The sequence below is a fragment of the Sphaeramia orbicularis genome, chromosome 1, assembly GCF_902148855.1.
Source record: "Sphaeramia orbicularis chromosome 1, fSphaOr1.1, whole genome shotgun sequence".
In the NCBI taxonomy this organism is placed as follows: Eukaryota; Metazoa; Chordata; class Actinopteri; order Kurtiformes; family Apogonidae; genus Sphaeramia; species Sphaeramia orbicularis.
In genome coordinates this window covers 12645300-12657972 of record NC_043957.1, presented here as the reverse complement: position 1 = coordinate 12657972, position 12673 = coordinate 12645300, and the positions used below count along the sequence as shown (strand labels likewise).

The following is a 12673-nucleotide window of genomic DNA, read 5'->3' as shown; positions in this document are numbered from 1 at the left end:
AACTCTGTATAAAAAACACCCGTCCACAGCCTCAGTCAGACTCCAAACTCAACCATGGCCAAGACCAAAGAGCTGTCGAAGGACACCAGGAAGAAAATTGTAGCCCTGCACCAGGCTGGGAAGAGTGAATCTACAATAGGCAAGCAGGTTGGTGTGAATAAATCAACTGTGGGAGCAATTGTAAGAAAATGGAAGACATACAAGACCATTGATAATCTCCCTCGATCTGGGGCCCCACGCAAGATCTCATCCCGTGGGGTCAAAATGATCATGAGAAAGGTGAGCAAAAATCCCAGAACTACACAGAGGGACCTGATGAATGACCTGCAAAGAGCTGGGACCAAAGTAACAAAGGCTACCATCAGTAACACACTACGCCGAGGGACTCAAATCCTGCAGCGCAAGGTGTGTCCCCCTGCTCAAGCCAGTACATGTCCAGGCCTGTCTGAAGTTTACCAGAGAGCATACGGATGATCCAGAAGAGGACTGGGAGAATATCATGTGGTCAGATGAAACCAAAATAGAACTTTTTGGTAAAAACTCAACTCTTCGTGTTTGGAGGAAGAAGAATGCTGAGTTGCATTCCAAGAACACCATACCTACTGTGAAGCATGGGGGTGGGAACCTCATGCTTTGGGGCTGTTTTTCTGCAAAGGGGACAGGACGACTGATCCGTGTTAAGGGAAGAATGAACAGGGCCATGTATCGTAAGATTTTAAGCCAAAACCTCCCATCACTGAGCATTGAAGATGGAACGTGGCTGGGTCTTCCAGCATAACAATGATCCCAAACACACCACTCAGACAATGAAGGAGTGGCTCTGTAAAAAGCATTTCAGGGTCCTGGAGTGGCCTAGCCAGTCTCCAGACCTTAACCCCATAGAAAATTTGTGGAGGGAGTTGAAAGTCTGTGTTGCCCAGCCACACCCCCAAAACATCACTGCTCTAGAGGAGATCTGCATGGAGGAATGGGCCAAAATACCTGCTACAGTGTGTACAAACCTGGTGACGACTTAAAGCAAAAGTTTGACCTCTGTCATTGCCAACAAAGGTTATATTGCAAAGTATTGAGCTGAACTTTTGTTATTGACCAAATACTTATTTTCCACCATAATTGACAAATAAATTCTTTAAAAATCCTACAGTGTGATTTCCTGGATTTTTTTTTTTCTCATTTTGTCTGATAGTTGAAGTGTACCTCTGATGAAAATTACAGACCTCTCTCATCTTTCTAAGTAGAACTTGCAAAATCAGTGGCTGACTACTTTTTTGCATTACAACACTGGAATTGTTAGTGTGATCTGGACCAGAGACAGGAGACATCGTTTGTCTTTTATGTGGAAACTTTTTCCATTGGGAAATCCCTTGAAAATTACCTTACCACATTTTTCATATTGCATGTCCTCAAAAGTTGGATATTTTAAACAGGATACATTTTTCACTCAGTTTTTGTGCCAGTGTGACTCATGGGGTAAAAGGACCATCCACTAACTGGCAAGCTGGTGGTTCAATGTCGGATTCCTGCCCTTATGATTAAGTGTCCTTGAGCTGTACACTGATCTCCAAGTTGTACTAGAGACTGTTTCACTAGTGTCAACATGTGCAAGTCAGTGAATATGATGGTGTAAAGTGCTTTCATCAAGGTAGAAAAGAGCTATTAAAGTCTATGATTCAATTTATATATTTTACTAGAATATGTTGAGGACTTCCAAATTTCAAAAACAACTAGTTACTGCAATAACGGGCTTTTATCCCACCAGTATAGTAAATGTTGTGATTGTGTATTTGACGGCTTTCGTGTTAAAACTGAGTTGAGTTTGATCTTGACAAGTTTGAAGCTAGTCAAACTGAATGTGTAGTTATAAACTTGTGTGCGAAAAGGATACATTTCAATGTCTTAGATGTTACAAAATCAAAATTTTCTTGCAGAAAATTTGAAGATCGATACCCCCAAGGAATATGTTTTACATCCATAAGATTCAATAGCCAAGGTGGTGCCCCCTGCTGTCACACTTGGCCAGACACACACAAGCAACCCAGTGTAGGTTATCACACACATACCATTCTGTTCTTTTGTTTGGTTTTAATACAAAAATCCAGAGATATCATACATCACCATCTCAGAATTCATCTTTCACATTAGAACCCGAAACAGAGGAAAACAGGAAGAAAATCAAGATAAGTAAAAAGGGGGGGGGGGGGGGGGCAGATTAGTAAAAACAAACTCCAGGTGCTTATTGTTTCTCTCGCCTTGTAACAATTGCTGATGAGCTCTGACATTTGGGAGCCATGTTTTGATCTGCAGAGAGGAGACGTGTGAAGTACTGGAGGCTCATTTCCACATTCAACTGCTATGTCCTTGTGTACATGCAGATAAAATAAACAGTGACAACAGCGATGAGACAAGTGACTGCCAGTGGAACCACGATCAAATCAGATCTTAAAATGATTATCAGTAATAGTAACAAGTTTCATTGTTCCATTCAGCACAGGAAGGAAGGTGTCTATGTATTGCTTAGATCTATCTGGCTTTCTCTGAACTACCTTAAAGAGTAGCAGTGTATTTTGGATGGAGCACAACATACAACCTTTACAGTTTTTAAGCTGTGCTACAAGGTGCTCCATAAGAACACAGGATTACATATTCCCAAGCTGAACCGGGGACCACGAGGGAAGTGCAGTCTGATCAAAAAAGCTTGTTGACATGAGTTCTCAGTGCCCTGTCAGAAGTTGGCTCTTTCTTAACACCATCGGCGGCAGGTTTAGTGGGAGCACAGATGATCCTTGCAGCAGATTCAGATCCACCTGCGGCCGCTGGATGTCCTCAAGTGTCTACTTCAGGTCCTCAGTGCCTCTTCCTGCTCAACTTCCAACAGATCAGATCCACTCAGCCTCAAGTCTCCCCTTGCACTGGAACAGACGAGTCCTTTCAGTTAAATTAACTTCTCTTTTACAAAATAAGGGGAACACAGTATGTGTTAGGCATGTGTTGAAGCAGCAACGAGTCAAACTCGAGCGGTTTTCATCACCGTCAACTCTGAAGAAACCCGTGTCCATCTGTCATGGTTTCTCCCAACAGTTTGCCAATAACTACTGTTTATTTTCATATTCTGCATTGAGTGTCTGCTCTATCAAAAAAGTAAAATGGCCATTCTGTCATCTTCAACTTCCCCTCCCCCGCTTTCCCACAAATATACACACATGCACGCACACAAACACACATGTACTCAGTAAACACATACAGTCCTGATTTTCATCGTTTGGGAGGGAGCCAAGCCATGCCAGGTTAGACCTGATAAGCTGAGCCAAAGAACGAAACACACATTTTGCTTCCCATGCCTGGTTCTAAACAAAATGGCCACCAGGCGAGCCGTGAGGCTTCGTACTCGGCCCAATTCCATTTTTTTCATCCACGGTTGTTGTACTGTGCTCACATCTCATTGGCTAGCTCCTCTGTCTCTGTGGAAACGTCTCCGTTGGCAATCTTGGTGTTCTCCTCGTATCCAGGGGGCATGAAAGCTAATGTGTAGGGGTAAAGCTTGTGACACTCAGTGCGATAAGACTCCGCACGCTCCTTGCGGTCGCCCAGGATACCACTCCGGAGACTTTCCAAGACCTCTGTGCAGATCTGATGAGGGAACGAAAAGCAAGTTTAAAAAATATACTAAATTATATCATTCTATTCATTAAGGTTATGTGATGGGATGAATAATCCCACCACTTGACAAATATTTCAATCTGTATTCTTTGCCTCCCTACCCTTCCAATCTGTTACCATTTAAAAGCTCCCCGTGACATGAAAGAAACTGAGATTCAACTACAGTACATACGAAAAATTGCAAGGATTAACAAAAACATACATTTCATGTGGCCTTTGCACATGGTATTACAATGACTAAATCCCTGCAAATGTCCCATCAAAATGAGAATCCCAGACACTCTTTTACAGAAGCATCAACTGCACTTGTCACAACCAAACTACTGTATTTTCTTTAAAGGAATACAAAGTACCCAAACAACCCAAAGACTTAGTGAAACCTGTATGGTTCTGTTGTCAAGTGACTCATCTAGAGCAGTGGCCAGCTCTGCTGCTTTTGTTTCTGTCGATGAGTCTAGATACACCATCATCTTAGCAGCTGCGTGACAGAGGAAGAGAGGTAAATAGTTCTCAGTCATGGAACGAAAATGTCCAAATACTGAATATTACTAGGGATCTTAAAAAGACCTACCAGCCAACCGGTGGGGTATAGAGTTGGAGTGCTTGGTGAGGTAGGCCTGGTTGAAGCTCTTAGCATTGCTGTCTCCAAACAGCCGGGTGATCTCCTGCTTCAGCACCGTCCGGACCACCTCCGGCAGCCCCTTGCTCTCAGACACTGAAAGTAGAGTGTAAAGAAAAAAGGAGGGATATATGATGTATGCAAGGAATTAAAAGTAGCTCAAGTAGGACCCAGTAACAAGAATCTTTACCTCCTCTGAAGAAGCGTACTAGACACTGGTGTAACCATGGGTGATCTGCATCGATGGCCAATGCTCTCTTCACTGACTGTAGCATCAGCAGGTATTTTTCTGAGGGAAGACAGATGCAACATGGTTGAAAAATTTAAAAGGAGAAAAAGCAGTGTTGAGGGGAAAAAAGTAGTCTGTATTGGTTTGCTGACCTTTCCTGAAGTAGATCTCAAAAGCCAGTAAGTGTGTGTCTATTTTATCTTTGATAAGGTGCTTCAGAGGCATCAGGAACTTGACTGCTTCCTCCAGTGGATTTTCTACCTATAAACCAAAGGTGACAGAGAAAGAACAGTAACATCAGCTTTAGGGACAATGACACAGGGAGAACACTGGGCTACTTGTCCTGGATTAACCTGTTGTGATAATGTGTCAAAAAACACATTTGTGAAGACATTATATAGCATTTTTGAGGACTCCTTGACCTAGTGGTTGAAAAACACAGCTACTAACCTTAACCAGTTTATCTGGGATCAGCTCCTCCTTGGGTCCTCCAATCTCCTCATCATCATCCTCCTTTTTCTTCTTCTGGTTTTTAAGCTGCTTCTCCTTTTCAGCATTCTTCTTCTCCTCCTCCAGCTGAGCCTTCTTCTGAGCTCGCCGCTGTTTGTTCCTCAGCTTCTTCAGCTCTTTGTCTGAGAGGTTAGCTTAAGAAGAGAGAGCAAAGCTAAATTTATCATTTTCATTTTACTACACTCTCTGACAGATTCAATACAATAATGAGCAGTGAAAATGTGAATCCATCTCTTCTGGAGTGATGCAATTACTCCTGAAGCCTCACCAGTATCAGCCTGAAGCTCCTTGCTGTCGTCAGTCAGGGGATTGTCATGGAGGCTCAGGTAGATCTGGATGGCGGTGGTGGCAGCTTTGTAGTAGAAGGGATGCATTCGGAGCACATCCTCCAGCTTCAGTAGGTCCACATAGGAGCGTAGCGTCATCTTCCTCATGCAGTACGTATGGAAATCAAACTGATCGTCCGTGATCTCTACAAAATGCTAATGAGTGAGAAGGGACGGTGTGAATTCAGGGCAGATGGGGAGTTTCTGTGCAAAACATTACACACCATGGCTGACCATTTCTAGAAGGACTCACTCTTTCAATCTCATGGCACTTCTTGAGGGCTTCACCGAACTTGTTCATAGCCTTGTAGGCAAGCGCACACTCAGTCTGGAACCACATACACTGCATCTCGTTCAGGTTTTCCACTGCTGAGGCCCCCTCCTAGGCAAAGGCAAAATGCAGCCATGAATCAGCAAATTAAATCATCAAACAAGACATTGTATGGATTCCATTTAGTGCTAAACAGCACTGTTCTGACATACTATGGTCTGCTGCAATGTTCAGACTTTGGTCTTTCTTTTTTCAGTTTTCTTTAGTTACTGAAGTAAAAAACCAAGCTCAAATCTTGAACAATAAAGCTCTACAGAAAGACGGATATTCAACCTGCCTGTGAAAGTTTTTGTGCTGTGGCTGCTTGTTTCATAGGGATGAGTCTGGGGTTATATACTAGTCAACATTTGCTAGGGATCAGTTTTATATTTGCACAATAATTGATGTTGTATAATATTTTAGGTGACTTCATATATTATGTGTGTACTTTGGCTAGTCATGTAAAGAAAAATGGACTAAAAGGTAAAAAAAACAAATTTTTATTGCACTTTCAGGCAAAAGGGTGATACAACCCTAGAAATTAGAGTTCACAACAATTACTCTTCCAATTTTGTTCTCACTGAAACCACTCAGAATGTTCTGAAACACATACGGTGTGATGTCAATAATGTGTGTGGCCACCATCCGCATCCGCAGGCTGTACTCCACTGGGAAAGTAAATTTTCAAGTTTCCAGAATTACATCCCCGAATATAGCAAAGTTATAGTCCTGATCCCTAGCAAATGTTGACTAGTGTATATGGATCATGATAGCTCATAATAGCTTTGCTGGTTCCATGGACTGTCAGTAAAGGACACAAACAGCTTGAACCAGATTGTTAAAGTCTGTTCAAAGATTATTGGAGTTCAGCTGACGGACCTGAGCTCTCTCTGGGAAAAACGCATGGTCCAGAAAGCCAGGGGAATTATAGATCAGTCTCAACACATTTTCTTCCCCGACTTTTCTCTCATGCCCTCTGGACGGCGCTACTATGCACCCCCTTGGAAAACAAACAGATATTCCAGCTCATTTATTCCCTCAGCTATCAGGCTGCCAAGTGCTGGGAAGTGACTGAAGCTTATTTTATTTGCTATTTATTGTGTTTTTATTCTTTTTTAGCATCTTAGTCATTTCACTGTTGAATTTAGTGCCTGGTTGCTGTTCTATGAGTACTGACAGGTGAATGTGTATGTGGCTGTCATATGCTGCTATGAATGTTTTGGATTTGTTTCTTCGTCCCTAATTGTTTGGATGCTCAATAAGGCAGGGTAACTGTGAACTGCATTGCCCTTCGGGGATTAACATAGTCTGAATTTGAATCTAATAAAGGGGTGAGGAAATTGTGGTTTTATATTGTGAATATGATTTAAATAAGAAAACTGCCATTTTAATATAAAAAAAAAACAACATACCAACATGTGCATACTTACTGTGGTAACAATCAAAAACAAGCAACAGCAGTGGAGAAATAAATAAAAAATAATAAACTGATCTTTTTGTTTTTTATTACATACATTAAAAAAGGCTAAATATAGACAAATCAAAGATAATGATAACCTGTGTGAAAGACTGGACTTTCATAATTAAACTGAGGTGAATTTGATATGTTGTCATTGTTCAGGACAAATGTGTAAGTCATACTAGTTTTTTTTCTTTAGCATTGGGTCAACAGCTCATAAGATCATTATTCTATAGTCATACCACCAGTCTTGACATCATAGAAAAAGCTAACCTTGTCGACTATAAATCTTGGCACCAATAGCTAAATCTGTATGAGTTAGACCAGCCACCCATTTGAGTCTTTCTCCCAAACTATCCAAAAGTGTGTGAAGCACTGTAGTCCACTTGCTCTGACTTTTGCTCAGGATCAGAACAGAGCTGCTGCTGAACTCAGGTCCAGGGGCCTCATGTACAAAGGTTGCATACGCACAAAAACGTACGCCCTTTTCCACGCTCACGTTCAGATGTACAAAGAGGGACATGACTGTGGAAGTGTGCAGTCCTCCACGCCAACTTCATAGCTGGCATACGCACGTTTCTAGTGCTTTTGAACCATTGGTGACACTTAGAGGTGATACTGAGAAATTGTTAATAATGTGACAAAGGTCATTCCTCCGATTGATGTGCACATCAGAAACACACAGTTAAACAATGAACACACCGACAGTCATCCTGCTGTCAGAGCAGCACATCCACCACCAGAACCAGACCAACCCTGGACCCATCAATGCCAATTCTGCCATCCAAACAGGATGTGATTTCAACCACATGAAGAGACAAGGACACAGAATTCACTTGTTGATAAATGCATTTAATGTAATATTAATGTCTGTGGGAATATTTATAAGTCGGTCCAGGTGCTCATTGACGCCGCCGATTGCCCACACAATGTCCTCTGGTGACTCAGATGAGCACGGGTGAGGACGCGGCTGAGAATGGGCAACAGCAGCTGGCTGTTGGATCCACGGTCTGATAGACTGAAACTGCGCCTCACCGTCTACTGTCTCATTGTCTTTTGGGAAATAATAAATGGAGTGGTTAAACACAAGTCTTTGATTTCCTCTTGGAAATCCTGGCATGATTACATATGAACCTTTATCTTGTTTGGCTGTGATCAGACTGTTGTATGACCCGTAGAATGAACTAATGTGTGAGTTACACAAATACTAAATATATATTTACCTTGGGGATGATTCAAGTCGCCCCTGTGAGAGCAGTGTCACTCAAAATAGCGGCGACTCTGCTCAAACGGGCTGAGTTCGCCCTCTTTTCTCCTTCCGCCTATTTTGGCCTCCGCTTTGCGTAAACCTTGACGTCATCATCTGATCACGCAGAGAGGGGAATCCCAGAGGGAATCCCACCTGCAGACCCTGTTTATGCTGATTTGCATATTTAAATATGGGCATGGAGAGGGAGGAGTTAGGTACTCCAACATATGCGGTCAATTCCACGCTGATTGGGATGTACAAAGGAAGTGTGCTTGGATTCAAGCGTACGCACAGTTTTGTTTATCTGCATTTTTTTGTGAGTACGGACTTTTCTGGATTTGGACGTACGCCAGGTTTCAGTATGAAATCCACACAAGTCTTTGTACATGAGGCCCCAGGTATTTTGAGCATTTTTTAATTTAATTTTCAGATTTTCTGTATCTGACCCATCCTAGTCCACTAGGAGCAGTGGGTTGCCAGTGAACACCGGCAACCAGCACCCTGATGCTGTTCAATCCACAAACAAACGCTTACACCTTGGTCAAGGACACAAACAGGATAAATTAACCAAGCATAAAATGTTTTGATGGCAAGGGACACCTACAGTATGTGACAAGTTGACTCTACAATTCCTTGTCTGGGTTTAGAGTAGCTGAAGATAACATAACTGTTTTGAAATTTTGCATGTCAAATATTAATTTAAAAATCAATACAGCATTTTTTGCTCAAATTGATCAAATTTCTTAAAATCAGATATTGTGATATTTAAGTATCAATTTGTTATCCTCTACAGTTTCTTTGAAAGGCACCAAAGAATCAAAGTTTTCAATGTTCAACAAGATTTTTGGAAACACTGCAAGAATTTAGAGATTTCACTGCTTAAACAACAGTCTAGAACCAATAGAAAAGGGGAAATGTTAAATAAATTAAGTGTCCAAGTTTCTGCGATTAAAAACAAACAACAAAACACAGTAAATTAGCCTTTGAATTTCAAAAATATTCTGAGAACATGGAAATATACTGTTCATCACTGATCCCTGCATGACATTAAGTGTAAATGAGCATCTGTTTGGATGTTTTTCTGCAGCTTGTCAGCTTTATGCGTGTACACACCCACACAGTTTTCTCACCCGTGTGAACTTGGAGCACATTTCCTCTGCCTCTTTGATCATGCCAGCCTTCAGCATGTACTTGGCACACTTGGAGTTGATGAATCTGTCAGCTGTGTCCAGAGCCTGGGCCTCATCCATCCACTGAGCAGCTTCTCTAATGTTCCCAGCATGCTGCGAAATGACAAAGGTCAATACAATAGTCACAACATGCAGTCTACTGAAAACATTGTTCAGTTGTAAGAAACTGTAAATATATATACTATGAGCTGGATTTTACCTTATAAATCTTGGCTTTGATCAGGAAGAGTTCAATCAGCGTTGGCGTGCTCTCAATGGCTGTGTTGATGTATTCTAGCGCCAGGGTCTGTTGGCCAATCATGTCATAGTGCTGTGCCAGGAAGTACTGGACCCAGAGTAACGTGGTTGGTGGTTCCTCCTTCCCATCATCTACAAAAGTGCAGACAAATTTTGTAACAGTGGAGGTAGTGAAATGGAGGTAGTATTTTGAACTAGCCTAATCAAATACTTTATACAAGTCCCATATTGGGAACAGGTGAAGAAGTTACTATCCTCACAGATGCAGTGATTGTCTTGATGCATCATCTACACTTTGGACAGTTAAAAAAACAATAACAGAACTTTTTCTACACCAGTAAAATTCAGTTTAAAGAAGATCTAATCAGAAGGACTATCTAATAAATGCCACTCAAGTCAGATACTAAAGATGCTTTACCCAACCATTCATCTCTGGTACACCTAACCATATCACAAATTAAACCATATATATAGTATTTTGCTTGTTTTGAGTTTAGTGTTCAGAGCTGCAATTGAAAAGACTGCAGTAGTTAAAGCTATAAAAGAGAATAACAGCTGTTGGCTTAAGAGACATCATTTTCACCGTGTAAGTTTTTCCTCACCGTTCTGACTGAACATTCGACAGCTTCTTAGTGAAGTCTCATAGCCAACCACCAGTTCCTCTATTATTGCAACCTGCAAAGAGAGGGAGGATGATTGCCATACAACAGAAAGAAACCTAGTTTTAATTCTGATTGACAGACATGTATGCTGTTTTCTCTGGTGCATTATATACCCTAATTTAAAGAAGCAGATTCATGGTTATGATTTAGATTTCTCCAAACAGCACTAGTACCTTTTCTTTGTCATTATACAGTGATTTGAGGGTGGTGAAGACGGGTGGACAGCCTTTACTGAAGTTCATCCTCAGATACCTGTCCAGACATTCTCTGAATTTCTCACCTGTACAGAGGAAGTGGTTCTATAACATTTACTTTGCTTCATAAAATCAAATATGCATCACTGATGGTTAGTTCATTCAAAGGACTTTGAAGATAGTAATTTGAGAAAAGAAATCCAACACAGCTACAGCTAGTTTGCTCTAAAAAAAAAACAAATGTAGCTTTAACTCAAGATACTGAGCCTGTTTACATGACCATAAAAGTCTGATATCTGGGAGTAATCAGATAATTGTAAAAATCAGATTTAACGCATTAACATGCACTTAAGAAATGCGATGATCAAAAAACTCTGATGTAGATGCTCCAGTCCATTATTGGATTTCTTTCAGAGTATGTACGTACGTAGTGATGGTATACTTAAACTTCCTGTTGTCTTCCACTCATGTTTAATTACGTAACTTCTGTTCTCTACTATTTTTAATAGTGTTTACACATGCACAGATGTAAAAGAATGAAATAAGTCAGATTAACCTGTATACATGCATGAAGACATCAGAGTATTGGGGAGAAATCTAGATGTGTTAATCCGATTTCTCATAATCAGATTACTGCCGTTATCGGATAAAGCCTATCAGATTATCCTGTTTACATGATCACTTGAATAATCTGATGAATCCAAAAACTGGATAATGATTGGAGTATTGGTGTGCATGTAAACGGGATCACCGATTTAGATGAAAGAAAACTGATTACTGCCTCACCAGAAAGGAAGTTGAGGGGCAGCCTGCGAGGAACCAGTCCTTTGGGGTACTTCTCCCAGGTGTCCTCATAGATCTTCTGTCTCTCTTCTACGCTAGCTAAAAATCAAAGAGTTTGAAAATGTCAAGTGTATTGTGTTGGTGTAATCTATCCTATGAAGCACAATGGAAAGACATCGAATGTAAAATACTATCTGACATCCCCACTCAGGCATTATTGCCCGATAAAAACCTCAAGGACTACATAGACAAAATAGAAAATCAAAGGATAAAATCTGTCTTAAAGATGTGGATAGGGACAATAAAAGAATATAAATTACAAAAAGATATTAAAATTCTCAGTTGGTGCACATACGACTCTGATTTTCTACCAAATAAATTAGACTCCAGATTTAAATTGTGGATTAAAAAGGGTATAACATCACTGAGTGGCATCATACAGAAAAATGAAATGATGAGTTTTCAAATATTAAAAGAAAAGTTCTCTTTGGAAAAGGAAGATTTCTATAGGCATCTTCAATTAAGGAACTATCACAACCAAAACATCAAAAAGAAGAGTATCAGAGAAGACAGCAAACCTTTCATCCAGCTATTCATAAAAGCATATAAATCAGATATGAAAAGAGACATTATATCACAACTGTACAAAAGTCTCTATAACTTTAACAATTACTCAACAAGATACATAAAAGATAAATGGGAGAAAGAGGGAGGCCTAACAATAACGGACGAAGAATGGCGAAACATCTGCCAGTTTCAATGGAAAAGTACAAAGTCTCACTTATGGAAAGAATTCTGTTGGAAAAACGTAACTCGTTTCTTTATTACCCCTAACCATAAGTCACACTGTACAAATGGGAATTCACAGTGCTGGAGGCATTATAGCTGCCACACTGCATATCATTTCCACATCTTCTGGGAATGCCAAAAAATGAACCATTATTGGAAAGAAATACATAAAGCCATAGAAATCATTCGTAATACCTACTTACCCTTTGATTTCAAAACCATGTATTTGGGATTCATCTCTCCAGAGGTCAAAAACATAAACAGATACTTATTCAGCATATTACTGGCTGCAGGAAAAAAAGCAATAACTAAATGATGGATGACACAGGAAGAACCGACAATAAATAATTGGATAGACATGGGAATTTATAGGATGGAAAGAATAACCTTTACTGTAAATTTGAAGATGGATTTTTTTGTGCAGCACTGGGAGGGATGGGTGAGATATGTGAAGCCTTT

General features: G+C 40.5%; 1 protein-coding gene across 1 annotated transcript in view; it reads right to left on the bottom strand.

The window, feature by feature from the left end:
- Window positions 1-2065: 2065 nt before the first annotated feature.
- The window catches only part of naa15b (N-alpha-acetyltransferase 15, NatA auxiliary subunit b), a 48583-nt gene continuing 37975 nt past the window's right edge, over window positions 2066-12673 (bottom strand). The window contains exons 8-20 of the mRNA XM_030146185.1: window positions 11429-11524; window positions 10622-10728; window positions 10389-10461; window positions 9749-9918; window positions 9490-9642; window positions 5595-5723; window positions 5284-5497; window positions 4956-5149; window positions 4658-4766; window positions 4467-4565; window positions 4229-4372; window positions 4038-4135; window positions 2066-3627 (exon numbers count right to left, since the gene is read on the bottom strand). Coding sequence (XP_030002045.1) covers window positions 3430-3627; window positions 4038-4135; window positions 4229-4372; window positions 4467-4565; window positions 4658-4766; window positions 4956-5149; window positions 5284-5497; window positions 5595-5723; window positions 9490-9642; window positions 9749-9918; window positions 10389-10461; window positions 10622-10728; window positions 11429-11524 — 1784 coding nt within the window. The 3' untranslated portion in view covers window positions 2066-3429. The remainder of the gene's footprint in view (window positions 3628-4037; window positions 4136-4228; window positions 4373-4466; window positions 4566-4657; window positions 4767-4955; window positions 5150-5283; window positions 5498-5594; window positions 5724-9489; window positions 9643-9748; window positions 9919-10388; window positions 10462-10621; window positions 10729-11428; window positions 11525-12673) is intronic.